A 27,931-nucleotide genomic window follows, 5' to 3' on the forward strand; every position below is an offset into this window, starting at 1 on the left:
GTGTCTGTGGTTATGTCCCCCTTTTCATTTCTGATCTTATTAATTTGCGTATTTTCTCTCTGCCGTTTGATTAGTTTGGATAGGGGTTTATCAATCTTGTTGATTTTCTCCAGGAACCAGCTTTTTGTTTCATTGATTCTTTGTATTGTTTTCTGTGTTTCTATTTTGTTGATTTCAGCCCTCAGTTTGATTATTTCCAGTCTTCTACTCCTCCTAGGTGAGTCTGCTTCTTTTTTTTCTAGAGCTTTCAGGTGGGCTGTTAAGTCTTCAATATGTGCTTTCTCTGTTTTCTTTAAGTGGGCACTTAGTGCAATGAACTTTCCTCTTAGGACTGCTTTCATAGTGTCCCATAAGTTCGAGTATGTTGTTTCTTTATTTTCATTGAATTCAAGGAAGACTTTAATTTCTTTCTTAATTTCTTCCTTAATCCAGGTATGGTTCAGTAGTTGACTGTTCAGTTTCCATGAGTTTGTAGGCTTTCTGGGGGTAGCATTGTTGTTGAATTCTAACTTTAATCCATGGTGATCTGATAAGATGCAGGTGGTTACTAATATTTTTTTGTAACTGTGTAAGTTAGCTTTGCTACCGAGTATGTGGTCAATTTTCGAGAAGGTTCCATGAGCTGCAGAGAAGAAGGTATATTCTTTCCTCTTTGGGTGGAATAATCAGATGTCTGTTAAGTCCATTTGCTTCATTACCTCCATTAATTCTCTAATTTCTCTGTTTGGTTTCTGTTTGATTGACCTGTCCATTGGTGAGAGAGGAGTGTTGAAGTCTCCTACTATTAGTGTGTGCAGTTTGATGGCTGCCTTGAGTTTTAGTAATGTTTCTTTTACATACGTGGGCGCTTTTATATTCGGGGCATAGATATTCAGGATTGAGACTTCATCCTGATGAATTGTTCCTGTTATGAGTATAAAATGTCCCTCTCCATCTCTTCTGATTTATTTAAGCTTGAAGTCAACTTTGTTAGAAATTAGTATGACCACACCTGCTTGTTTCTTAGGTCCATTTGCTTGATAAGCCTTTTCCCAGCCCTTTACTTTGAGTAGGTGCCTGTCTTTGTGGTTGAGGTGTGTTTCTTGTAGACAGCCGAATGTTGGATCCTGTTTTCGTATCCAATCTCTTAGCCTGTGCCTTTTTATAGGTGAGTTGAGCCCATTGACATTAAGTGATATTAATGACCAGTGGTTGTTAACTCCGGTCACTTTTTTAGTAGTAGGGTTTGTGTGTTTCCCTTCTTTGAGTTGCGCTGGTGAAAGGTCTCTAGATGACTGAGTTATTGTGGGCATTGTTGCACTCCTTTGTTAGTGATTTTCCTTCTATAATTTTCTGTAAGGCTGGATTTGTGGCTACGTATTCTTTAAATTTGTTTTTATCCTGGAAAATTTTGTTTTCTCCATTTATAGTGAATGAAAGCTTGGCTGGATGTAGTAGTCTGGGCTTGCATCCATGATCTCTTAGTTTTTGCAGTACATCTATCCAGGACCTTCTGGCTTTCATGGTTTCCATAGAGAAGTCAGGTGTAAGTCTGATAGGTTTACCTTTATAAGTAACTTGGCCTTTTTCCTTTGCGGCTCTTAATATTCTTTCTTTATTCTGTATATTTTGTGTTTTGATTATTATATGGCGAGGGGATGTTTTTTTTTTGATCCAGCCTATTTGGTGTTCTGTATGCTTCTTGAACCTTCATAGGTACCTCTTTCTTCAGGTTGGGAAAGTTTTCTTCTATAATTTTATTAAGTATATTTTCTGTACCATTGAGCTGCACTTCTTCTCCTTCTTCTACTCCAATTATTCTTAGGTTTGGTCTTTTTATTGTGTCCCAAATTTCCTGAATGTTTTGTGATGAGAATTTGTTCATTATGCTGTTTTCTTTGATCAGTGTGTTTATTTTCTTTATGGTATCTTCAGTGTCTGATATTCTCTCTTCTATCTCTTGCAATCTGTTGTTAGTACTTGTCTCTGTCGTTCCTGTTCGTTTACCCAGATTTTCCATCTCCATTCTTCCCTCGGTTTGTGCTTTCTTCATTGCTTCCATTTCATTCTTCATGTCTTGAACCGCTTCCCTAACCTGTTTGATTGCTTTTTCTTGTTTCTCTTGGTTTTTTTGCGTGTCTTTGACCGATTTATTCATTTCCTCTATTTTTTTGTTTGTAATCTCTAATTGTTTATGGCAGTTTTTCACCTCCTGTTTAAGGTCCTCTATTATTTTCATATAGTTCACTTTTGAGTCGATTTCTTCTATTTCTTCAGGAGTAGGGTGTACAATTCTTCTTATTTCGGGATCCCTGGTTTCTGGTGGTGTCATGTTGCCTTTCAGGTTGTTGGAGGAATTCTTGCATTGGCGCCTTCCCATCTCTTCCTTCAAATGGAGCCAGGAGAGGCCTGGTCTCTTGGTCCAGTCTTTGCTGTGATTGACTCTCTGGGTATATCTCTTCAGTGTAGAAGCAGGAACCGTTCCCGTCCCGATGGGATTCCTCAGCAACTAAACAGGGCCGCTGGTAGCCCAATGATCCAGGGCCAACAGGATGAATGGAGCAAGGGGGGGTGGTATCCAGGACCGTGCAGGAAGCCTGGCCCCAGAGCTGAAGGTGCCCGGCTCCCTTACAGGGGACCCTGAGGCCTGCCCCGTAGGCAGGCACTCACCGCTCTGGGTGGGTCGCTTTAGTTTAGGAACTTAAAACTGTACTTTAGCACTGGACCTAGCATACAGCAGAGGAGGGTTGGGGAGGGGAGCTGGGGGTGCTGGGTCGTGCGAAAGAAAGACAGCCCTGCAGAAGGAGCTGGGGGAGGGAGGTTTGTGCTCTCTTCCTGGACAGTCCGCCCCTGGATAGCACATACTCATCCGTCCTGATGGGATTCCTTAGCAACTAAGAAATCTTATTTTCTTTTCTTTTTTTTTTTTTTTTTTTTTTTTTTTGGTTTTTCGAGACAGGGTTTCTCTGTGGCTTTGGAGCCTGTCCTGGAACTAGCTCTGTAGACCAGGCTGGTCTCGAACTCACAGAGATCCGCCTGCCTCTGCCTCCCGAGTGCTGGGATTAAAGGCGTGCGCCACCACGACCCTCAGAAATCTTATTTTCTAGACAAGGTGTTGTAGTACTAAAAAGTTTTAGTGACAGATTCAATCACAGAAACAGCAAGGTAAAAATCTATATTTTCCATTCATCTTAACCCCTTCATTATTGGACATCTAGGTTTTCCAACATGTATTGTTAACTTTCATTATATTGTCTTATATTTGATTCTTTAATGTTTTCACTTAAATGTAAATACAGAAAATCTAAGGGAATCCTGCTGCAAAATGCACAATAGATTTTTGCAGAAAATAAATCTTCTATAGTTATTATAAAGCTTGAACATTTTGGAGTCTTGGTTTATGGAAAAAATCTAAAGTTCTGACAAATTTGTCTTTCAGTACTTTAAAATGGAGGGGTAATTTGGGTCATTAATATGCAATATTTATATTAAAGGAGACATGTGATTTGTCAGTAGCATTACAACATAGTCTGATTTATTTTTTTTCCTTCTTTTTTTTTATTGAGAAAAGGAGAAAAAGAAAAAAAAAGGTTCCACCTCCTCCCAGCCTCCCATTTCCCTCCCCCTCCTCCCACCCTTCTCCCCCTCCCTTCACTCTTTTCCCCTCCCTCACCAGTCCAAAGAGCAGTCAGGGTTTTCTGCCCTGTGATAAGTCCTAGGTCCCCCCCCTCCTCCATATATAGGAAGGTGAACATACAAATTGGCTATGCTCCCACAAAGCCAGCACATTAAGCAGGATCAAAACCCCGTGCCATTGTCCTTTGCGTCTCATCAGCCCTCATTGTTCGCCATGTTCAGAGAGTCCGTTTTATCCCATGCTTTTTCAGTCACAGTCCAGCTGGCCTTGGTGAGCTCCCAATAGATCAGCTCCACTGTCTCAGTGGGTGGGTGCACCCCTCGTGGTCCCGACTTCTTTGCTCATGTTCTCCCTCCTTCTGCTCCTCATTGGGACCTTGGGAGCTCAGTCCAGTGCTCCAGTATGGGTCTCTGTCTCTATCTCCATTCATCACCTGATGAAGATTCTATGATGATATGCAAGATATTCGTCATTATTGCTCTAGGATAGGGTCATTTCAGGTTCCCTATCCTCAGCTGCCCAAGGAACTAACTGGGGACCTCGGCCTGGGCACCTGGGATTCCCTCTAGAGTCAGGTTTCTTGCCAACCCTAAAGTGGCTCTCTAAACTAAGAATTGTGGTTCCGTGCCCCCCTGTCCAACCTTCCTTAATCCCAATCCTCCTGTTTTCCCAAGGCCCACCTCCTTCCCTTCTAACTTTACTCTCCCCATCTCCCCTTACCCCCATCCCACCCCACCCCCAAGATCCCAATTTTCTCCCCGGCAATTTTGTCTACTTCCCTTAGCCAAGAGGATAACTATATGTTTTTCCTTGGGTTCCCCTTCTTACTTAGCTTCTTTAGATTCACCTATTGTAGACTCTGTGACCCTTGTTTATGGCTAGAAACCAATTATGAGTGAGTACATCCCATGTTCATCTTTTTGGGTCTGGGATACCTCCCTCAGGATAGTGTTTTCTATTTCCATCCATTTGCATGCAAAATTCGAGAAGTCATTGTTTTTTACCGCAGCGTAGTACTCTAATGTGTATATATTCCATACTTTCTTCATCCATTCTTCCATTGAAGGGCATCTAGGTTGTTTCCAGGTTTTGGCTATTACAAATAATACTGCTATGAACATAGTTGAACAAATGCTTTTGTCATATGATAGGGCATCTCTTGGGTATATTCCCAAGAGTGGTATTGCTGCGTCCAGGGGTAGGTTGATCCCGAATTTCCTGAGAAACCGAAACACTGACTTCCACAGTGGTTGCACAAGATTGCATTCCCACCAGCAATGGATGAGGGTACCCCTTCCTCCACAGCCACTCCAGCAAAGGCTATCCTTGGTGTTTTTGACTTTAGCCATTCTGACAGGTGTAAGATGATATCTCAAAGTTGTTTTGATTTGCATTTCCCTGATTGCTAAGGAAGTTGAGCATGACCTTAAGTGTCTTTTGGCCATTTGAACTTCTTCTGTTGAGAATTCTCTGTTCAGTTCAGTGCCCCATTTTTTAATTGGGTTAATTAGCATTTTAAAGTCGAGTTTCTTGAGTTCTCTGTATATTTTGGAGATCAGACCTTTGTCTGTTGCGGGGTTGGTGAAGATCTTCTCCCAGTCAGTAGGTTGCCTTTGTGTCTTAGTGACAGTGTCCTTTGCTTTACAGAAGCTTCTCAGTTTTAGTAGGTCCCATTTATTCAATGTTGCCCTTAATGCCTGTGCTTCTGGGGTTATACATAGGAAGCGATCTCCTGTGTCCATCTGTTGTAGGGTATTTCCCACTTTCTCTTCTGTCATTTTCAGTGTGTTTGGGCTGATACTGAGGTCTTTAATCCATTTGGACTTGAGTTTTGTGCACGGTGAAAGATATGGGTCTATTTTCATTCTTCTACAGGTTGACATCCAGTTGTGCCAGCACCATTTGTTGAAGATGCTTTCTTTCTTCCATTGTATACTTTTAGCTCCTTTATCAAAAATGAGGTGTTCATAGGTTTGGGGGTAAAATCCGTGTCTTCTATACGATTCCATTGGTCGACTTCTCTGTTTTTATGCCAGTACCACACTGTTTTCATTAATGTAGCTCTGTAATAGAGTTTGAAGTCAGGGATGGTAATGCCTCCAGACAATCCTTTATTGTATAGGATTGTTTTGGCTATCCTGGGTTTTTTGTTTTTCCATATAAAGTTGATTATTGTACTCTCCAGATCTGTGAAGAATTTTGATGGGATCTTGATGGGGATTGCATTGAATCTATAAATTGCCTTTGGTAGAATTGCCATTTTTACTATGTTGATCCTCCCAATCCAAGAGCAAGGGAGATCCATCCATTTTTTGGTATCCTCTTCAATTACTTTCTTCAATGCCTTAAAGTTCTTGTCAAATAGACCTTTCACTTCCTTGGTTAGATTTACCCCAAGATATTTTATGCTGTTTGTGGCTATCGTGAATGGTGAAGCTTCTCTGATTTCCCTCTCTGCTTCCATATCCTTTGTGTATAAGAGGGCGACTGATTTTTTCGAGATGATCTTGTATCCTGCCACATTACTAAAGCTGTTTATCAGCTGTAAAAGTTCTTTGGTGGAGTGTTGGGGGTCGCTTAAGTACACTATCATATCATCTGCGAATAACGAAAGTTTAACTTCTTCCTTTCCAATTCGAATCCCCTTGATCCCATTATGTTGTCTTATTGCTATTGCTAGCACTTCAAGCACTATATTGAAGAGGTATGGCCAGAGTGGACAGCCTTGTCGTGTTCCTGAGTTAAGCGGGATGGCTTTGAGTTTCTCTCCATTTAATTTGATGTTAGCTGTCAGCTTGCTGTATATAGCTTTTATTATATTTAGGTATGATCCTTCTAGCCCTAATCTCTCCAAGACTTTTAACATAAATGGATGTTGAATTTTGTCGAATGCTTTTTCAGCATCTAATGAAATGATCATATGGTTTTTTTCTTTCAGTTTATTTATATGCTGGATTACATTGATAGATTTTCGTATGTTGAACCAGCCCTGCATCTCAGTTAACCACATGTGTCTTATCAGATCACCATGGATTAAAGTTAGAATTCAACAACAATGCTACCCCCAGAAAGCCTACAATCTCATGGGAACTGAACAGTCAACTACTGAACCATACCTGGATTAAGGAAGAAATTAAGAAAGAAATTAAAGTCTTCCTTGAATTCAATGAAAATAAAGAAACAACATACTCGAATTTATGGGACACTATGAAAGCAGTGCTAAGAGGAAAGTTCATCGCACTAAGTGCCCACTTAAAGAAAACAGAGAAAGCACATATTGAAGACTTAACAGCCCACCTGAAAGCTCTAGAAAAAAAAGAAGCAGACTCACCTAGGAGGAGTAGAAGACTGGAAATAATCAAACTGAGGGCTGAAATCAACAAAATAGAAACACAGAAAACAATACAAAGAATCAATGAAACAAAAAGCTGGTTCCTGGAGAAAATCAACAAGATTGATAAACCCCTATCCAAACTAATCAAACGGCAGAGAGAAAATACGCAAATTAATAAGATCAGAAATGAAAAGGGGGACATAACCACAGACACAGAGGAAATTCAGAGAATCATGCGATCTTATTACAAAAGCCTGTATAACACAAAACTGGAAAATGTAAAAGAAATGGACACTTTTTTAGATAAATACCATTTACCAAAGTTAAACCAGGACCAGGTGAACAATCTAAACAGACCTGTAAGTCGCAAAGAATTAGAAGCTGTCATCAAAAACCTCCCTACGAAAAAAAGCCCAGTACCAGATGGTTTCAATGCAGAATTCTACCAGAACTTCCAAGAAGAGCTAATACCTATACTCCTTAATGTATTCCACAATATAGAAACAGAAGGGTCATTACCTAATTCCTTTTATGAAGCTACAGTTACTCTGATACCAAAACCACACAAAGACTCAACCAGGAAAGAGAATTACAGGCCAATCTCACTCATGAACATCGATGCAAAAATCCTCAACAAAATACTGGCAAACCGAATCCAAGAACACATCCGAAAAATTATCCATTATGATCAAGTAGGCTTCATTCCATAGTCTGATTTAAAACGGTAATTTAATTACATTTCTTTCTTCCTCTTCATGCTCGACAGTTCTCAAATTTCACTTCTAAATTCCGTCTTTTTAACAGACATTTTTTTTTATTTTTGAGATTATGATACAGTAATAAAACAACATATCTCCCTTCACTTTCCTCCTTCACTTTCCCATATAACCCTTCTCCTTGCTCTTCTTTAAATTCATGGCTTCATTTTTACTAATTTTTACTTCATGCATATAGGTAAAATCCATGGAATGACAACAACACATTAAGAACTTTAGATAACTGAGGGATATTGGAAACAATAGAGGAAGTCTTCCCTAGGGAATATAGCACCAAATGTGTACTGCCAAACAAGAAAAAACACTGATGATCGAGATACGATTGAAGATATAATCCAAACAAAGTGATTCAACAGAGGAAGGAAGCAAAGCTTTTGGATACTATTTCCAAATCTGTTTTGGATCTCTTTAGCACCAAAAACTAACCCCATACTACTTTCTTCTCCCAGTGCTGAATTTTTAGAAGCTTGTGATCGTGTTAGCATGCTAATGTTGGACCAGAAATGGAGTGAGAGGAAACACTTCTTTCCCATTACTAGTTCTTCCCATTAACAAAAGTCAGAGTAATATAAAAACCACAGTAACTTCAATGGAGCAGTTACTAATGGCTGATAGGAAAAAAGGGAGAAGGTGAGGCCAGAGTCAAAGAGAAATTGTCACCACACCTATAGTATCTGTAAAGACATCACATTCTCTATTTTCGTTGAAAAGATGAATGCAAGTTTTGGAATCAATGGGTAGCACAAACACACAAAAAATTAGCTGATGCTAGGGATTTTCAGACTCTAAAACTCTCTCCTGTGTGCTGTTAAATGTTAGAGACTAAAGCAAGAAAATAAGGGTTTTTCTCAAGACAGAAGTATTGAGAAACATTATGGAAATCTATTGAAACATTCCTTGTAAACAAAAATAAATTATAAGTCCCATTGCTTTACCATTCTTTAGAGATTTGATTCCTTTATGATTTGAGCAGTCAAACTCAACTCACCAATGAGTTCATCAGTGTCAAAAGTTGTTTATAATGCAAACCTCTTCTGGAAAGAATAATAGAACCATAGGGATTTGCTCCTTCTGGAACAATTCTGTTATAAAATCCCGAATGTCTGCATATCAAGGCCACCATTGTGAACTACTCTGCTTCAGGTAGGATATTCACACTTTATTGAAAATTTGGAACTGAAACAAACATTTTAATTGGTAAATTAAAATGACTTTCAACTTATAATTTTGAATTAAGGATCAATTACATTGAAATGCTTCTGTTCTCAGGTTAAAGTACTTATAATGACCAAGAAGTGTATATTCACATAATGGAAAAGTTGATAGACCAAAAAGAGTATTACCTATCAATATTATTGTCTGCTTCCAATAGAAAAACAATTATCTAGGTGTTTATGTATCCATAAACTTATAAAAACCACAGCCTTAGTTCTTAAGGAGTTCATGCTTTGATTATGAATCTTTCTCACAACCTGGCTCTCATCTTCATTATGATTCTAATCACTAAAACTTCTTAAGCAGTTGCTACATGTCAGATGTACCTATAAGGGTTTCCTGTATTAACTTCCTCACATAGAATTGATTTATATATAAAAATATTTCATGAGTTAGAACACTAAAGTACAATAATGTTAATAATTCACTCAAGTCCTACAACTAGAACCAAAAACAACTAAGATTTTAAAATAAGGTTATGGAGAGCATATTCCTGGGCATGGTTGTATTCTGCGGACTCTCAGTAATTATATGCTTATTCTCACTTGCTTTATCAGATGGTAGTCAGTAATTTTTGTGATTCCTTTTAAATTCATGATATTACAGTATAGTAAAAGTATAGTGCCATAATTTCTATAACCATTTGTTTGAAAAACTGGACACGTTCATGATTCTAAACTTTATTTGTTATGAAAAATTAATCAGAGATAGATTCCATGAAGATGTGTTGTCTAAACTACCTTTCTCACTTGGAAACGAAACTTGACACGAGCCAATTAGTCACGACTCTGTTGGAAAACCAAAGACCAATGGTTCGGACACTTTGAAAAGCTGAGCCACAAGGAGCACTAGTGGGAGAGTGAATTTCAAGTGTGCCAGGCCTGGCATGCTCAGATGCACTTACACCATTCACAAATATTCAGATGTCATGGAATAAGTCTTGTAGGATATCACATTATTTATTTTATCACCAAGAATCATCCATAGCCATAATGTTCATTGCTCATGGACTGTAGCCATACATATATTTTGAATACATGAAGTAGGTAATGCGTTTTTTGTTGTCCCATACCAAATATTTTCTATATGAGCAAAATGTACTGAGCAAGCGAGAACTTGAGCCGTGTATGAAGAGTTAAAAAATATTTCTTGGTAAACGTTTACTTGAGGTGTATGAGAGTGAGGAAAATTATAGCCCGAAAGAACACTATGCAAATGAAGAAGCACATGTGAGGAGATCTTGCTTTCATGAAGCTATATAGCTTCATCTCTTGAAACCCATTTAGCTGTGAGAAAAATAGAGAAGGCTCAGATTCATCCCCTCAAAAGGATTACATATAAGAACAAAAACATTTGCATCTGTATGTTCAAGGAAATAATAAAGAAATGTGATAAATACTTGTCAACCATTAGACACTTGAGATATGAAAAGATTTGCAAAAAAATCTTAGAACATCATTAAAACTATAGCTACATTTTCTATCATCCAACTATCATCTGTCTATATATAATTTATCTATGTATCTATCTAGTTCATTAGTTCTCCACATGTGTGTCATGACCCCTTTGGGGGGACAAACAATCATTTTACAGGGGTTCCTTAAGAACATCAGAAAACACGGATATCTATATTATAATTCATAACAGTAGAAAAATTACAGTTATAAAGAAGCAGTAAACATAATTTTATGTTTGAGAGTCACTATTACATGAGGAGCTGTATTAAAGATTCATAGCATTAGGAAGATTGAGAACCAATGATCTAGCTATTATATATTGATCAATCTAACATCCATCGACCTATTATCTTTCTACTGTATATTATTTGCCTTTCTGCTTCCTGTCACAATTTCTCTATTAATTTAGATATTTATAACATCAGTCAAATGATTATTAGGCTTCTCTTTATGTTACCTATGTTAACAGTTTGAAAAACTGAAAAAAATGCATCAGATAATGTGATTGACATAATGCATAATGAAGAAAATCCAGTTACATTGTTATTTCATTCTTCAGGCCTTGTCTGATGTCAGTAAGAAAAATGTTAAAGAAAAACTATACAACAGTGACTGAGTTTATTTTGCTGGGATTGACTGATCAAGCAGAGTTGCAGCCTGTGCTCTTTGTGGTTTTCCTAATCACCTACCTCATCACAGTGGTTGGCAACGTGAGCATGATATTCTTAATCAGAAGTGACACCAGCCTTCACACCCCCATGTACTTTTTCCTCAGCCACCTCTCCTTTGTGGATCTCTGTTATGCCACCAATGTCACTCCTCAGATGTTGGTTCATTTTTTATCCAAGAGAAAATCCATTTCCTTTGTTGGCTGCTTCATACAGTTTCACTTTTTTATTGCCCTGGTGATCACGGATTACTATATGCTCACAGTGATGGCTTATGACCGCTACGTGGCAATCTGCAAGCCCTTGTTATACACTAGCAAAATGTCCAGAGGTGTCTGCCTCTCTCTTGGAGCTGCCCCGTACATTTATGGCTTTGCAAATGGTCTGGCACAGACAATCTTGATGCTACGTTTGACTTTCTGTGGACCCAACGAAATCAATCACTTCTACTGTGCAGACCCTCCTCTCATGGTCCTTGCTTGCTCGGACACCTATGTGAAGGAAACGGCCATGTTTGTGGTGGCCGGATCGAACCTCACCTGCTCCCTCACCATCATCCTCATCTCCTATGTCCTCATCTTTACAGCCATCCTGCGAATCCGCTCCGCGGAGGGGAGGCGCAAGGCCTTCTCCACTTGTGGATCCCATCTGGTGGCTGTCACCGTTTTCTATGGGACCTTGTTTTGTATGTATCTCAGGCCTCCTTCTGAGAAGTCTGTTGAGCAGGGGAAAGTTGTGGCTGTCTTTTATATTTTTGTAAGTCCGATGTTAAACCCCTTGATCTACAGCCTGAGAAACAAAGATGTGAAAAGAGCCATCAGGAAAGTTGTCAAGAAGGGAGTGCTCATGAAGTAAGTTGAGAGGTGTTCGAGCCCTTTGCTCTCTAAAACAATTGCTAGTAACTTTCTGACACTGATTAATTTTAATTTCTGTCTCTCAGAAATGATATAAATTACAGTAGTGTATTCTGTTTTGTAAGGTAGTTGCTACATACTATCCTGAATGAATAAAAAAGAATTCTAAAACTGGACTGGAGATACTGCCCATGCTCTGTAAAGTAAATCTGTAACATGGTAGATCTGTTATCAAAGGTAGAATTGCCTACTGCTGTAGCAGTAGCTTCCTTTATTCATAGGTGTGTGTGTTCTTCAAAGTATTTTCCAGAAAGTTGCCCACCACAGTAGGTCAATTCTTTCCTTTTGAAATTTTAGATGTTAACTCACAAAATTTTCAGAGATATGGCTGAGATTATTACTGCAAGATAGAGCTTTCAAATAATTTTATTAATCTGATGTAATCTTTGTACATACGATTTTGATGGAAATACCAAATTTCCCTTAGCAGGGCTTTGTATTCTTCTGTTATTGAGCATGAATCCCCACTAGTGTGCCTCTGCTCTTCTACCCTTCTGTTACCATTGCCTAGTGTTTGCAAATAAATAATAATTTAATTTAATTTAAATTAATTAAATTCTTAGCCATATTAATGTACAGTTATTTTGTGCATAAAACTCATTATATTTTAACAGTCACATTTGTGTGTCAATTTTGATTTTGTGACATGTTCCCATGCTTTGCCTATTTTAATATTATAGTGTTTATATTTTTCTATCCATTTAGAATTATCAATTATTAAACTATTTCTCCTACCTATATATTTAAATACTTTTTAATGTAAAGGCATAGGCTTTCCATTGTATATTTTTGTCATATTGTTGAAATTTTCACATATATATTTAAGATTTCATTTCTTTGAGATCTATTTATTAATTTTTTTATGTAAGTAGTTTTTTGCTTTCATTTGTGTTTGAGAATCAGGTTCATGTACTTCCTGTTCAGTCCAGAAAAGAATGAGGAATTACATGAACTGGAGTTCAAAGCTGGCTACTAGGTGGGTAATGAGAACGGAATTCAGGTCCTCAGAAGAGAGTCAGTGCATTAACTTCTGAGTCATCTTTCCAGCCCAACATGTTCTTGAAACCCCTTTAGCTGTGAGAAAAATAGAGAAGGCTCAGATACATCCCCCCAAAAGGATTACATATAAGAACAAAAACATTTGCTCTGTATGTTCAAGGAAATAATAAAGAAATGTGATAAATACTTGTCAACCATAAGACACTTGAGATATGAAAAGATTTGCAAAAAATCTTAGAACATCATTAAAACTATAGCTACATTTTCTATCATCCAACTATCATCTGTCTATATATAATTTATCTATGTATCTATCTAGTTCATTAGTTCTCCACATGTATGTCATGACCCCTTTGGGGGGACAAACAATCATTTTACAGGGGTTCCTTAAGAACATCAGAAAACACGGATATCTATATTATAATTCATAACAGTAGAAAAATTACAGTTATAAAGAAGCAGTAAACATAATTTTATGTTTGAGAGTCACTATTACATGAGGAGCTGTATTAAAGATTCATAGCATTAGGAAGATTGAGAACCAATGATCTAGCTATTATATATTGATCAATCTAACATCCATCGACCTATTATCTTTCTACTGTATATTATTTGCCTTTCTGCTTCCTGTCACAATTTCTCTATTAATTTAGATATTTATAACATCAGTCAAATGATTATTAGGCTTCTCTTTATGTTACCTATGTTAACAGTTTGAAAAACTGAAAAAAAATGCATCAGATAATGTGATTGACATAATGCATAATGAAGAAAATCCAGTTACATTGTTATTTCATTCTTCAGGCCTTGTCTGATGTCAGTAAGAAAAATGTTAAAGAAAAACTATACAACAGTGACTGAGTTTATTTTGCTGGGATTGACTGATCAAGCAGAGTTGCAGCCTGTGCTCTTTGTGGTTTTCCTAATCATCTACCTCATCACAGTGGTTGGCAACGTGAGCATGATATTCTTAATCAGAAGTGACACCAGCCTTCACACCCCCATGTACTTTTTCCTCAGCCACCTCTCCTTTGTGGATCTCTGTTATGCCACCAATGTCACTCCTCAGATGTTGGTTCATTTTTTATCCAAGAGAAAAACCATTTCCTTTGTTGGCTGCTTCATACAGTTTCACTTTTTTATTGCCCTGGTGATCACGGATTACTATATGCTCACAGTGATGGCTTATGACCGCTACGTGGCAATCTGCAAGCCCTTGTTATACACTAGCAAAATGTCCAGAGGTGTCTGCCTCTCTCTTGGAGCTGCCCCGTACATTTATGGCTTTGCAAATGGTCTGGCACAGACAATCTTGATGCTACGTTTGACTTTCTGTGGACCCAACGAAATCAATCACTTCTACTGTGCAGACCCTCCTCTCATGGTCCTTGCTTGCTCGGACACCTATGTGAAGGAAACGGCCATGTTTGTGGTGGCCGGATCGAACCTCACCTGCTCCCTCACCATCATCCTCATCTCCTATGTCCTCATCTTTACAGCCATCCTGCGAATCCGCTCCGCGGAGGGGAGGCGCAAGGCCTTCTCCACTTGTGGATCCCATCTGGTGGCTGTCACCGTTTTTCTATGGGACCTTGTTTTGTATGTATCTCAGGCCTCCTTCTGAGAAGTCTGTTGAGCAGGGGAAAGTTGTGGCTGTCTTTTATATTTTTGTAAGTCCGATGTTAAACCCCTTGATCTACAGCCTGAGAAACAAAGATGTGAAAAGAGCCATCAGGAAAGTTGTCAAGAAGGGAGTGCTCATGAAGTAAGTTGAGAGGTGTTCAAGCTCTTTGCTCTCTAAAACAATTCCTAGTAACTTTCTGACACTGATTACTTTTAATTTCTGTCTCTCAGAAATGATATAAATTACAGTAGTGTATTCTGTTTTGTAAGGTAGTTGCTACATACTATCCTGAATGAATAAAAAAGAATTCTAAAACTGGACTGGAGATACTGCCCATGCTCTGTAAAGTAAATCTGTAACATGGTAGATCTGTTATCAAAGGTAGAATTGCCTACTGCTGTAGCAGTAGCTTCCTTTATTCATAGGTATGTGTGTTCTTCAAAGTATTTTCCAGAAAGTTGCCCACCACAGTAGGTCAATTCTTTCCTTTTGAAATTTTAGATGTTAACTCATAAAATTTTCAGAGATATGGCTGAGATTATTACTGCAAGATAGAGCTTTCAAATAATTTTATTAATCTGATGTAATCTTTGTACATACGATTTTGATGGAAATACCAAATTTCCCTTAGCAGGGCTTTGTATTTTTCTGTTATTGAGCATGAATCCCCACTAGTGTGCCTCTGCTCTTCTACCCTTCTGTTATCATTGCCTAGTGTTTGCAAATAAATAATAATTTAATTTAAATTAAATTAATTAAATTCTTAGCCATATTAATGTACAGTTATTTTTGCATAAAACTCATTATATTTTAACAGTCACATTTGTGTTTCAATTTTGTTTTTTTGTGATATGTTCCCATCCTTTGCCTATTTTAATATTATAGTGTTTATATTTTTCTATCCATTTAGAATTATCAATTATTAAACTATTTCTCCTACCTATATATTTAGATACTTTTTAATGTAAAGACATAGGTTTTCCATTGTATATTTTTGTCATATTGTTGAAATTTTCACATATATATTTAAGATTTCATTTCTTTGAGATCTATTTATTAATTTTTTTATGTAAGTAGTTTTTTGCTTTCATTTGTGTTTGAGAATCAGGTTCATGTACTTCCTGTTCAGTCCAGAAAAGAATGAGGAATTACATGAACTGGAGTTCACAGCTGGCTACTAGGTGGGTAATGAGAACGGAATTCAGGTCCTCAGAAGAGAGTCAGTGCATTAACTTCTGAGTCATCTTTCCAGCCCAACATGTTGCTACTTTGCATGTACAAAAATCTCATATTTCAACTTACTGTATTGTCTGTTCTTAGAGAATTGCAGTCCACATACAATTAAGGTGATATCCACCTATAACGCTTAATTATTTTAAGATGGCATTTGTTTATTTTGAAGCAAACTATTTGCAGCTCACTAACAGACAAAAATATAATATAATATCTTCCCTTGTAAATTCAAGTCATTTCTATCAGATTTTCTTATGATGTCACAGTTATTTCTGGTATTTGAAATAGAAGTTCTCCCTCATTGGTTCTGTTTCTGTCCTCATTCCTGCAGCAAATACTTGAAAGTTTCTAGACCCTCTGTATAACTACCTTAGTAGATAGCTGTTTGTATATTTATCGGTTAGTATGCCATGGTTTTGCTAGATTTCAAACTTCATAGAAGGAAATTGGTCATTTCTCTTTCCCAATTGTATTTTCACTAACATAGTTAGACTTACACATAGTAATTCATTTAGGAGCACTTTTCATTCCTACAGTCCCTGTACATATACCATATATTCATAGCGTGTGCATCTGTTCTGAAGAAACAATTGTGTATTTGTGCTTTCCTGTTGATATGAAATACTGATGACATACTTCATGCAATTATAAATATGTATCTCTGAAAAGGTGCCACTGATTTGGGTCTAAAATATATGAACTTCTGTACATTTAACACGTGTTGTTAATGCTTTGCCAAATTGTACTCCTGCCAATACCACTTGGTTTCTTCATATTGCATTCCTGCCTTCACAGAGCATTGTAGGACTTGATACTGGGTGTTAAATACGTGTTCTGTCATACCTATGTTATGTACATACAAAGGGACAGAAAAGAAAATTAATTCTCAAGCAAGCAGCATGGTCAAACACGAATTTGCCTACCATATTGCCAGTAATTTTAGTATTTGAGTATCATGTGACTCTCAGTTGAGCAATTGAATCAAGACCCAGATGGAGGGTGATTCATTAATCCTTCTAACCTTTAACACTGGCAAACCAGAAACACTTCAAACATTAACAAAATATAAAATAGTTATTGTGGTTATTTTTATCCCATTGTATTGAATACCTAAGATGTTGTCATTCTGGTCTAGATTGGAGATACAGCACCAAGGTGATGTGGGATTCCCTTCTGTATGCTGTGAATATCATTGGTTAATAAAGGAACTGACTTTAGGCATATAGCAGAGCTATAGGAGAACAGAGCTAGGTGGGGAAAAATAAACTGAATGCTTGCAGAAAGAAGAAGGAATTTAGAGACGCCATGGAACCACTGCTGGAGACAGACATGCTGAAACTTTGCTGGTAGGTCATGGCCTCATGCTGATGTACAGATTAATGGAGCTGGGTTAAGTTAAGATGTAAGAGTTAGCAAATAAGAAGCTAGAGCTAATGGGCCAAGCAGTGATTTAAATAATATGGTTTCTGTGTGATTATTTTGGGGCTGAGAAGCCAGGAACCAACAAGAGGTCTCTTTACAACACTAAAGCAAGGTTCTGCTCTATTTTCTGAGCTTAAAAGAATCTAATGATGAATAAGAACAAATGTAATCTTAAAAGCTGACCTTAATGAAAATGAAGCAAAAGAGGCTTATGACAGAAAAAAAATCCCCACTTTGAGGTCCTGGAGAAAGAACGGTGTTCCTGCTCCAAAGCCATTGAGAGCTGGAGCCAGAATAAACAACTTAAGCTGCTGCCTTCCACAAGACATGTTCAAGAAGGAGTTCTTATATGGACAAGGAAACCTTATCATTCTCATGTTAAGACAAGAAGTGAATGAGAATGGTATATAGGTACTTTTCTTACCCTGCCTCTGACATTTCCCTGTACCTCCCATTAGTCAAAGTCAGCTTTAGTTTAGTGAACACCAACTTAATTACATGTAAGTCTATAACTCCAGATTGGGGAAATAATTAGAAATATGAGAATAAAAGAGAATACAACTGGAACAAAGAGGGAGTCTTCTCATCTGACTGGCTATATCTGAGAATACACGAGTAGTAATTGTTATTTCTATTAAAAAAGCCAGATGAGAGGTTCAAAATGGGTAAACAGCCAGTTCAAGGTAAGTTGACTGAACCTTCATCACTTTCTAGACTCCAAAATAGTCAGTCAATATTTCAAAATGTTGTATATTTTAAAATATTTATTTTATTTATATAGTAATCTTTATTTTAATTAAAATATAATTAAGGTCAGGTGTGATAATGTATGCCTTAAACCCAGAAGGCACTCTAAGAAGAAGCAAGAAGATTTAAGTCTCTAGACCAGTCTGGTTTACACAGGAAGCTTCAGGCTAACCAGCGCTATAGCCAAGGTTCTATATAAAGAACAAATAATAATAAATCAATAAATTTCTACTCTTTTTTCCTCTTTTCAACCCTCTCTCTGCCCTATTACTCCTTTTCAAATTAATACTCTGATTTTTATTGTTGTTATATGCGAATATATAAACATAAATATACAAATGCAACCTGCTGAGTGGTTTTTATGTATATGATTTCAGGACTGACCGCTTAGTATTAGATAAAAAGTGGGGGCTTCATCCTGGGGCCCCTATCAGCAGTATATAATTAGTATATGCATATAAAGAAAAACAATTAAAAATAAGGATCCTTAGCACAAACTAAATAAGAAAAGAGTCCTTTGGTTCCCCATTCTTGGAAGATTTGTATTTCTGATGACTGTGAAGAGTGGGAAAAACTGTTCTCAATGGATTTAGGGATTTTGAACAGGAAGCTGGGGCTTTTTCATAATCCAAACTACTTTTTCTAAGTGGTAATTGAACCATTGGGAATTGGTTCTGTGAGAGCTTGTTCTTATAAACTACTCAGCGACTTTACATTGGTGCTGCCATTGCAAAGTCATTCTCCTTTCACAGGTAGGAGCAGCGATCATCATTTCTCAATTTTAATATCTAGAGGTACGCATTTTAACAGACAAAATAAGTGTTTACCTGAATTCTACTTTAATGACTTAGTAATATCACTACTTATGATCATCTATATTTCTCAGAGCAGGTATTCATTTACCAATTATAACTTTACTTTTGTATTTTAATACCCTATCCAAGAAAACTTGACTCTTTATTTGTAGAATAACAAAGGGCAAGAAGGCTATACGGAGTGGTACACAACTTCTTTCTGTCCCTGGTACTGTGCTTGTCATGAAAGAGTGGGGTAATACCCCTGCTATGTGTGGCCCTATGGCATCAAAAAGAGTGCAAGGGTCCCATGGTATAATATCTTGGAGCTCTTTATTTCTGCAGTAATGCCTGCAGTATTATCTCAGGTAGGTTCATAACATGATCATTGTTTCATCATGCTACAAATGAATATAGAATTTATGCTTTTGGAAACCTGTGTAGAATTTATGTTTTAGCATTGATTGAAACTTTCTATGAGTCTTAGACTGAGATAAAGATGTAGCAATTCATTATGGTCTGAGGAATTGTTTCTCAGCATATTTTCACTCTCCCCTACCATCCTAGCACAAAATTTTCAATGCTCCTCACAAGCACATGACACCAACCAATGTATGCACATGTACATCTACACACACAGGTCTATGTATAGAATTTAATTCTCTCATGTATGCCATATACATTTATGTATGAATATTTTGTGGACATAAATATTTAATATTGACTTGTGCCTTCTCTCCCAAAACAATTATTTTTCTGCATGAGCAAAAAAGCAGATACTAATCTTATTTTTTTTTATAAACCAAGAGTTTTGTTGGTATGAGAGCTTTGTGAGGTAAGCTATTTGGGATGAGGAACTTCAGCTGAAGAATGAGGGATCAGCTTGGAAGATATCTTGGGATCAGAAGAGTAAGTAGAGAGAGCTTATGCTTACATGGATATGTGTCATGCTTCAGTTTAATCCCCCAGCTGAATTAGCTAGGGAAAATTATTTAAGTTTCAAAGGCTAACATTTGTAAAAGGAAATCTTAAAGTATATTTGGAGAAAAACATCATTTTAGGCAAAAATTGTTTTGGGGGAGGAAAACCATGTTTAGGGAAAACAGAGAAAATATTGAGAAAAATTTTGCGTGCTCGCACACACACACACACACACACACACACACACACAAAGAATTCTATATGAATTTGATAGAATTTTAAACATTAACCGTACATCCCTAAGCTGCTTAATTTTAATTTGTTTTAGATTTGCTTATTTAATTTCATGTATATCAGTAGTTTGTCAGCAAGTGTGTATGTGCAGCATGTGTGTACCTTGTGACTGCAGAAGTTAGAGGAGGGCAGTGTCGTCTCTGGTCCTGAAGTTCCAGATGGATACTGGGAACTGAATCCAATCTTCTACAAGAGCAAAAAGGGTTGTTAACCTCTGAGCTATTTCTCCAGTGCACTGGCTCATTTTTCTTCCATGTGCATTTACAAGTTTGAAAAAAGAGGGTTCAGGATCATGCAGAATGATGATTAGTTTCATGTACAATATTTATGAGCTTTAAATTTTTTCCTCTTTAGACCTTGTCTGGAGCCAAATAAGCAAAATGTTAAAGAAAAACTACACAGCCGTGACTGAGTTTATTTTCCTAGGACTGACAGACAGAGAAGAGCTGCAGTCTATGCTCTTTGTGGTCTTCCTAATCATCTACCTCATCACAGTGGTTGGCAACGTGAGCATGATATTCTTAATCAGAAGTGACACTAAGCTTCACACCCCCATGTACTTTTTCCTCAGCCACCTCTCCTTTGTGGATCTCTGTTATGCCACCACCGTTGCCCCTCAGATGCTGGTTAACTTTTTATCCAAGAGAAAGAGCATTTCTTTTATTGGCTGTATTATTCAGTTCCACTTTTTTATCGCCTTTGTGATCACAGATTATTACATGCTTGCAGTGATGGCTTACGACCGCTATGTGGCAATCTGCAAGCCCTTGTTATACACTAGCAAAATGTCCAGAGGGGTCTGCCTCTCTCTTGTAGCTGTACAGTACATTTACGGCTTTGTTAATGGTCTGATACAGACAATCCTGATGCTTCGTTTGACTTTCTGTGGACCCAATGAGATCAATCACTTCTACTGTGCAGACCCCCCTCTCATGGTCCTTGCTTGCTCGGACACCTATGTGAAGGAAACGGCCATGTTTGTGGTGGCCGGATCGAACCTCACCTGCTCCCTCACCATCATCCTCATCTCCTATGTCCTCATCTTTACAGCCATCCTGCGAATCCGCTCCGCGGAGGGGAGGCGCAAGGCCTTCTCCACTTGTGGATCCCATCTGACAGCTGTGACCATCTTTTTTGGAACATTGTTCTGCATGCACCTCAGGCCCCCTTCACAGACATCTGTAGAACAAGGGAAAATCGCGGCTGTTTTTTATATCTTTGTAAGTCCTATGTTAAACCCATTCATCTATAGTCTGAGGAACAAAGATGTGAAAAATGCGATAAGAAAATTTATACAGAAATAATTGCTGAGTGAAGTTGACAGGCTTACAGGTATATAAAACATTCTTATTAACTGACAAAGTGTTTTAAATAAACAAACCTTCTTCTGCCACTGCTTAAAATTTTTATTTCTGAATTCATGTGTAGAATTTACTAGTTAGTTTTTATTCATTAGCTGGGAATTAAAATGTAAGTTTGGTGATTTTTTTTTTTGTAGAATCATAATTTCAAAACTGGAGAAGGGACAGAGCTTATTTTAATCAATAAAGATTATTGTATCCATAAGACCCACACTGACTTATAGAGGTAAATTATATAATTATTGAATGCTGTGATAGCTACCATTTTTTGAAGATTTTTTCTTTTCTATTTCAAAAGGAAACAAACTATCTTTTTTCATTTTTACATACCAATCCCAGTTTTCACTTTCTCCTTTCTTTCCATTTCCTCCACCTTCCCCCACCAACTCCCATCCACTCCCCAGAGAGGGTAAGGCACATTGCTCCAATGAAGGACCAAAGCCCTCCCCACTATAACCATGCCGAGCAAGGTCCCCATCCAAAGAGAATGGGTTCCAAAGAGTCAGTCCAAGCAGTAGGGATAAATCCTGGAGCCACCTTCAGTGAACCCTCAGTCTTTGCAGATTTTTTTTTATCCATAGAGAGAAGAAGTTTTGTTTGTTTATTTTTAATACATATTGTAAGGCAATAAAATGTTTTTTGGATATATAACTCATCATATTATCTCTTGAAAATGTGTCTTTCAACTGACAATGCTGAACTAATGACATCATTGCATATGGATGTTTATTTGAAATGTATATTTTTTTTGTCGACTGTGCTTTGTGCTTTTTTATAGTTGCATATGACTGTCAATTGTAGCTAGTTTTGAAATGGTCAAATAATAAAATCCTACAGACAGATATTGGAGTAAAAGCTGAAAAATCAGAGAAGCAGAGCAGCCAGCCATTAGAGTTCTTACCTCTGTAAAATCCTCAGAAAGAATGGCTGAGATCCTGTCTCTTCCTGCCTTATATTCCTGTTTCCACTTCCCTAGTGCTAGGATAAAAGGTGGATGGCTCACTCATATGGACTGGGATCAAAGGCATGAGGCCCCACGTTCTGGGAACAAAAGTGTGTGCTCTCACTACCTGGCCTCTAATGTTAACTAGTGGCTAGATCCACCCTCTGATCTTCAGGCAAGCTTTATTTGTTAGAGCACAAACAAACCATCACCACACTCAATTTGCAACATCTCCGTTCCTTTATTAGAGTTATGGAAGGTGTTTGTGCCTCATGATCTTGGCAGCTCTAATACGCCAGGCTTTGGGACTCCTCCTCAGTAGCCCAACTAAAAACACAGTTAACAGTGAGAAGCAGAGAAAACAAAGGCAAAAATTATTTATTCAATAAGGCCACATCTAGAAGAAGAGGAAAAGCGTACAGTGACAGCCCAAGTCCATCTTTGTGATCCTAAGTATTAGATTTAAATACAAGGCAGGAATTATGCATAATTATAAAGTCTTGGTCAAAGTGCTCTGTGGTCCTGTCAATCTCCAATGTCTCAGCTCTAGTCTTTCCTGCGAAATGAATTGACAAGTTCTCAATCAGCTCTAGGGGAATAAGCTCCCCTTTATTTGGCACCATATTCTCAGGAGTTTCCTCTATCCAGCATGAGATTTCTAGAGTATTCCAGTGGAGGTGGTAGTGGGGATCCATTGTTTCTGTAGTGTGATAGCGAAGAGAGGAACAGAATTGTCCCTTGAGAACATCCTCATTCCTGCCAAGACAGGTACAGGGCCTTGCGTGTTCTTTGTGAATAGCTAGCTTCCATTGATGTTTTAACCTTATCAATGAATGGTCTTCCTGTGCATCTGTGTAATTCTGATCTTATGATCACAGCTTAGACTACTCATTGCTTGTTCTAGTTTCTTTTGTGATAAAGCCTAATGCATTGTATTGTCTGTTTACCAATTATTATATTTCTATATTGTTAAATTTACTTGAGATTTTTATCTTAAAGTATTATAATTTTCTTGCTACTTAGTTATACACATGCATAGTCTCCATTTTAACTCATTTTTGTCATATATTTTAAAAATACCTTTTATTTTGCATATTATCAAATATATTTATTTTATTGGTTCTTTCTTTGGTCTTATCAGGAGTTAGCTTTCTTCAAAAATGCAATAAAGTTTGTATTACATGTATTATTAATTTTAGGTATTTATTGATTATTTGTTTAGAGGAACAATTTTCAACCTCAACCAAAAAAGAAAATAAGGTAATGAGACCCTTGTTATAACTCCCAAATTGTTACATGATATCAAACTGATTCATTATATTTTGATACTAAAATATTTTTTTTCAGAAAAACGCATCTTGTAACTTAATGTATCTTATCACTATTAGAGTTTTCTCAGTGGTTAGGTGTTTATCTATCTGTAGAATTATAAACCTTGATGGAGATGAAATTCCTCTGTGCTTCTGCAAACTATTTCCCTTTTAACTAGCATTGTTAGGTATATCAATATTGACTCAAATAACATGTTTGCATTGATATATTCTATGCCAATACTAGACAGGATACATGTATCCATTCTATTCTTAAAGTATCATTGCATATTTCCACGTTCTCGATAATATGAAAACCAAGTGACAAATTAAATTATGTAAGTCTAAATATTTTCCAGCTCTCAGTGGAAATAACATTTGAGTAAGGCCTCCTTGAGTAGAGAAACTGCCACATGAGTTTTTGTGGAAGAACATTACTGTAGACACACTGTGAAGGGGATTCTGGAACAGCGAGGTTCCCTACTAAGGCCCCGAATTAGGCACAAACACTACCTAAACACCTGTTTTCACAGAGCAACACTTAATTAGTCAGGGTAGAAGAGTTAAAGTGGCTGCTTTCTAACTCTGGCCAAAAAAGCAGCAAATGATGTTGTAATGAGAGCGGCGGGGCTGCTTCCTGCCACCTGGCTAGATTATGTCCCGAAATAATTACACAGAAACTGTATTTTTTTTTAACACTGCCTGGCCCATTAGTTCAAGCCTCTTATTGACTAGCTCTTACATATTGATCTAACCCATTTCTAATAATGTGTGTAACACCACTAACTGGCTTATCAGGAAAGAACTTAACCTGCATCTGTCTGGAGTGGGAGAATCATGGCAACTGCTTGAATCTGCTTCTTTCTCCCAGGATTCTGTTCTGTCTACTCCACCTTCCTAATTTTCTGTCCCATTGAAGGGCCAAGGCAGTTTCTTTATTTAACCAAGGAAATTAAAACAAAACAGAAGACTCTCCCCCCATCATTTCCCCTTTTTCTGTTTAAACAAAAAAGAAAGGCTTTCACTTTAACATAGTAAGAATACATGTAACAAAACAGCTATCAAACAAGAATTACAGTTACAATATTTACATCTACTTTATCTTTTATCATAACTAAGGAAAACTATACCTAACTATCTATTCTTCAATTCCATCAAAGACTACAGAAGGATATAATATTACCTAAGTAAACAAGAAATAAGAAACTTCAAACTCTACAAATGACAGAGATATCTCGCTGCCTGGACAGTCACCCAAAGTTCTTTTGTACTGTTGGGGCATCCATCTTCAGCCTTCAGGCCCATAGTATCCAGCAGACATTTTCATCAAGCAGGAAATTCCAAAGACAGTTCAGTCACTTTCTGCTGTGTCCTGCAGAATGTCTCGCAGACTCTTTCATGAGTCAGGAACCCCGAAAGACCATCTCACCTTTTGGCAAGTTCAGTAGTCCTCTCTCTGTGCGTTCTCTATGTCCAGTTTAAGCAATAGTCCAGGCAAGAGCAGTTTCTTGCCCAAATGGCTATCAAACTCCATAAGGAGCCTCTTCAATGCCCATCTTCCTCTTGAAGTACATTGGTGCTGCCAGGAGCAGAGTGTCTCATTGTCATGAAAAGCCCTATATTATTAAAACATTAAATGCCATATTCTGTAGTCTTTGAAAGATATGAAGAATGCCTATTTAACTGAAATATATCTCTACATATCTAGGAAATCTAACTAACATGACTACAAGCTTTACTATTATCGATGATTATCCATTAACAACTTATATCTCCTAATTATATATTACATTTTTAAATGAACTACACAATCACAATACCTTAATAAAGATTAGAAATATGCATATACATATAACAAAATTGACCTTAAAATCCATATCAATGCAAATTATTCATATTTATATCATATCCCTCTTTAAATGTAAAAGAACAGTTATAAAGAATATTTGGGAACATGGGTGCAGATTTTTCTCTCCAAACTGCTTCCTGCTGAATGGGGGCGCTGTTAATCAGGTCTTTTATGGTATAACCTGTGTGCTAGATTCATCTCAGTCAGCAGTTGAGTGAAGTAATTTTTTGAGGGTGTTCACAGCAACCTTTCAGGAGGGCATGGTATATCATACCATATTGGCATAGAAGCAATCTATAGAGTCTCATCCTCTGTGAAAACAAAAGAAGACTCTCTCCAAAACATTATATCCTTAGACCCAAATTCTGAAGTCATAATACCCTTATGATATCCATTCTGGTTCCATTTGGCAGCCCATATAATGAAATGTCTCTCTGTACTTAGCTCCTTTACAGTCAAAAATTTTAAAGAAAACACAATAATACAAAGAATCCAGACTCTGTGATTTTCCATTTTTATGTGGCTTATTTTTATTCTATCACTTTATTCTGTCTCTTTAAAGACTTTACCCTTTCTTTTAAACCATTAACTTTATTCTCTATATTCTTTTTCTTCTCTCTCTCAAGCCTACGTACACTCATCCAACAATGTGGTTCATTTAGTGGTCTTTTATGTCTGAATCTGTTTTATTGTGAATCTGTAAATTTTTTTACTATCCAGAAGCATTTCTTAAAATGTTAAGCAGTTCTTAAAAACTTAAGTTGCACCATGTAGGGGTAATATGGTACCGTCTGTGTCCTGCGGAGTCTAAACCTTAACTGCCCTGTTATTATGGAAATTACAGTAGTTCCTGCCTGAGACCAGCACAGTTCAGCATGGAGGAGCTGAGCCACTCCTGCCTCAGAGCCATTTGGTGTCCCTGAGCCACACACAGTTCCAGGCACACAGCAGTCCACATTACCATCAAGCAAGCCTTAGCACTTTAGTCCAAATGCTCCATTCAAAAGCTCTGTCTGCCTCAGGAGCCAGACAGAGATCGCAATGGCGGCACAGCCCAGAAAGTCGGCATTTTAAAACTGCAGCTTTTTTTTCCTGCTGCTGAGTCAGGACAATTTCTTTGCAGCAGCCACCCAGAAACAGACAAAAGCTGTGTTAAACTCTCTCTTCTTTCTTTTTTTTAAGCCCTCTCCGGTTTTTTAAGTGGATTTATCCCCATGTTGGGTGCACCCTGTTGTAATATGAGCAGCAGGGTTGCTTCCCGCCACCTGGCTAGCTTATGTCCCGAAATAATTGCACAGAAACTGTATTCTTTTTTTGAACACTGCCTGGCCCATTAGTTCAAGCCTCTTATTGACTAGCTCTTACATATTGATCTAACCCATTTCTAATAATGTGTGTAACTCCACGAACTGGCTTATCAGGAAAGAACTTAACCTGCGTCTGTCTGGAGTGGGAGAATCATGGCAACTGCTTGAATCTGCTTCTTTCTCCCAGGATTCTGTTCTTTCTACTCCACCTACCTAATTTTCTGTCCTATTAAAGGGCCAAGACAGTCTCTTTATTTAACCAATGAAATTAACACAAAACAGAAGACTCTCCCCCATCAAAATTACCTTGCAGGTATAATTTTAAGAGAAGAAAAGGGGAGATATGTGTTAGAATGGGCTAGGATGCTTTGGTGAAGAGATAGTGAACAAAGATGAAGGGGAAGGTGGAAGGAGTTTTTCTTCCAAGGTGGCAAATAATTGCCTTTGAATAGAGAGAAGACAGATTGGGAGAAACCCATTTTAGAATGAGGTTGTTAATTTCAACTGGGCTTTTTAATTAGGTGAAGCATAGGGGGTTTCTGATTGCTGAACTTTGGTAGTAAGCCTCAGGTGGAAGAAGTGGCCAAAAAAATGGAATAGATCTTGGTGACTTCTTTTAGGAATATAATTTAATGTTTTAGCAAGTCAGAGGGAATGGGAGAGAAGGGCAAGGTCTGCCAGAGACACACGTTCCACTGGGCTAGTTTCCCTTCACGTAGTAAATACAAAAACTCAAGGCAAGAAACATTTTGCTTGTTAATTGATGTCTTTCTCCAAGTCCAGACTTCAAGCATAGTGAATGAAGATACAATATCCATTCTGTTGACTTTGCAACAAGTACAATGCATAACATTTATTCTATAACTTAAGTTGATCAGACATTTGTGGGTAAAGCACATATATTAATGGGTGTACAACGTCATACAGTTATAATACTATATACAGTGCCATCCACTGCAATGAAGAATGTATGTTTCCTGGCTCCCCAGACCCGAATATTTACATCTAGCCTATTCCTACCTAGCTCTATGTCTTAAATTAAGTCACTTCTATTAATCTGTGTATTGCCATAAGGTTATGGTGTTACCTCATTTTCTACATGTCTTGTTTCCTTGGTGGTTGACTTGTGTCTTTTCCCTTTGGCAGC

General features: G+C 37.5%; 3 protein-coding genes across 3 annotated transcripts; all 3 read left to right on the plus strand.

Moving 5' to 3' along the window:
- The first annotated feature begins 10,970 nt into the window (after positions 1-10,970).
- On the plus strand, positions 10,971-11,921 carry LOC121466532 (olfactory receptor 1030-like). Its single transcript, XM_041680287.1, has one exon. It carries the CDS (start codon positions 10,983-10,985, stop codon positions 11,919-11,921), a length of 939 nt encoding a protein of 312 aa, XP_041536221.1. The 5' UTR covers positions 10,971-10,982.
- Positions 11,922-13,796: 1,875 nt separating this feature from the next.
- Positions 13,797-14,748, plus strand: LOC121466533 (olfactory receptor 1030-like). Its single transcript, XM_041680288.1, is given in 2 exon segments — positions 13,797-14,558; positions 14,560-14,748. Coding segments are annotated over 2 exon segments (939 nt in total). The 5' UTR covers positions 13,797-13,808.
- Positions 14,749-20,394: 5,646 nt separating this feature from the next.
- Positions 20,395-21,318, plus strand: LOC121466526 (olfactory receptor 1030-like). The gene has a single exon (XM_041680281.1). It carries the CDS (start codon positions 20,395-20,397, stop codon positions 21,316-21,318), a length of 924 nt encoding a protein of 307 aa, XP_041536215.1.
- Positions 21,319-27,931: the final 6,613 nt, after the last annotated feature.

This window comes from Microtus oregoni, unplaced genomic scaffold, assembly GCF_018167655.1.
Source record: "Microtus oregoni isolate MIOR12 unplaced genomic scaffold, Mior012 000033F_ref0000390, whole genome shotgun sequence".
Classification (NCBI taxonomy): Eukaryota; Metazoa; Chordata; class Mammalia; order Rodentia; family Cricetidae; genus Microtus; species Microtus oregoni.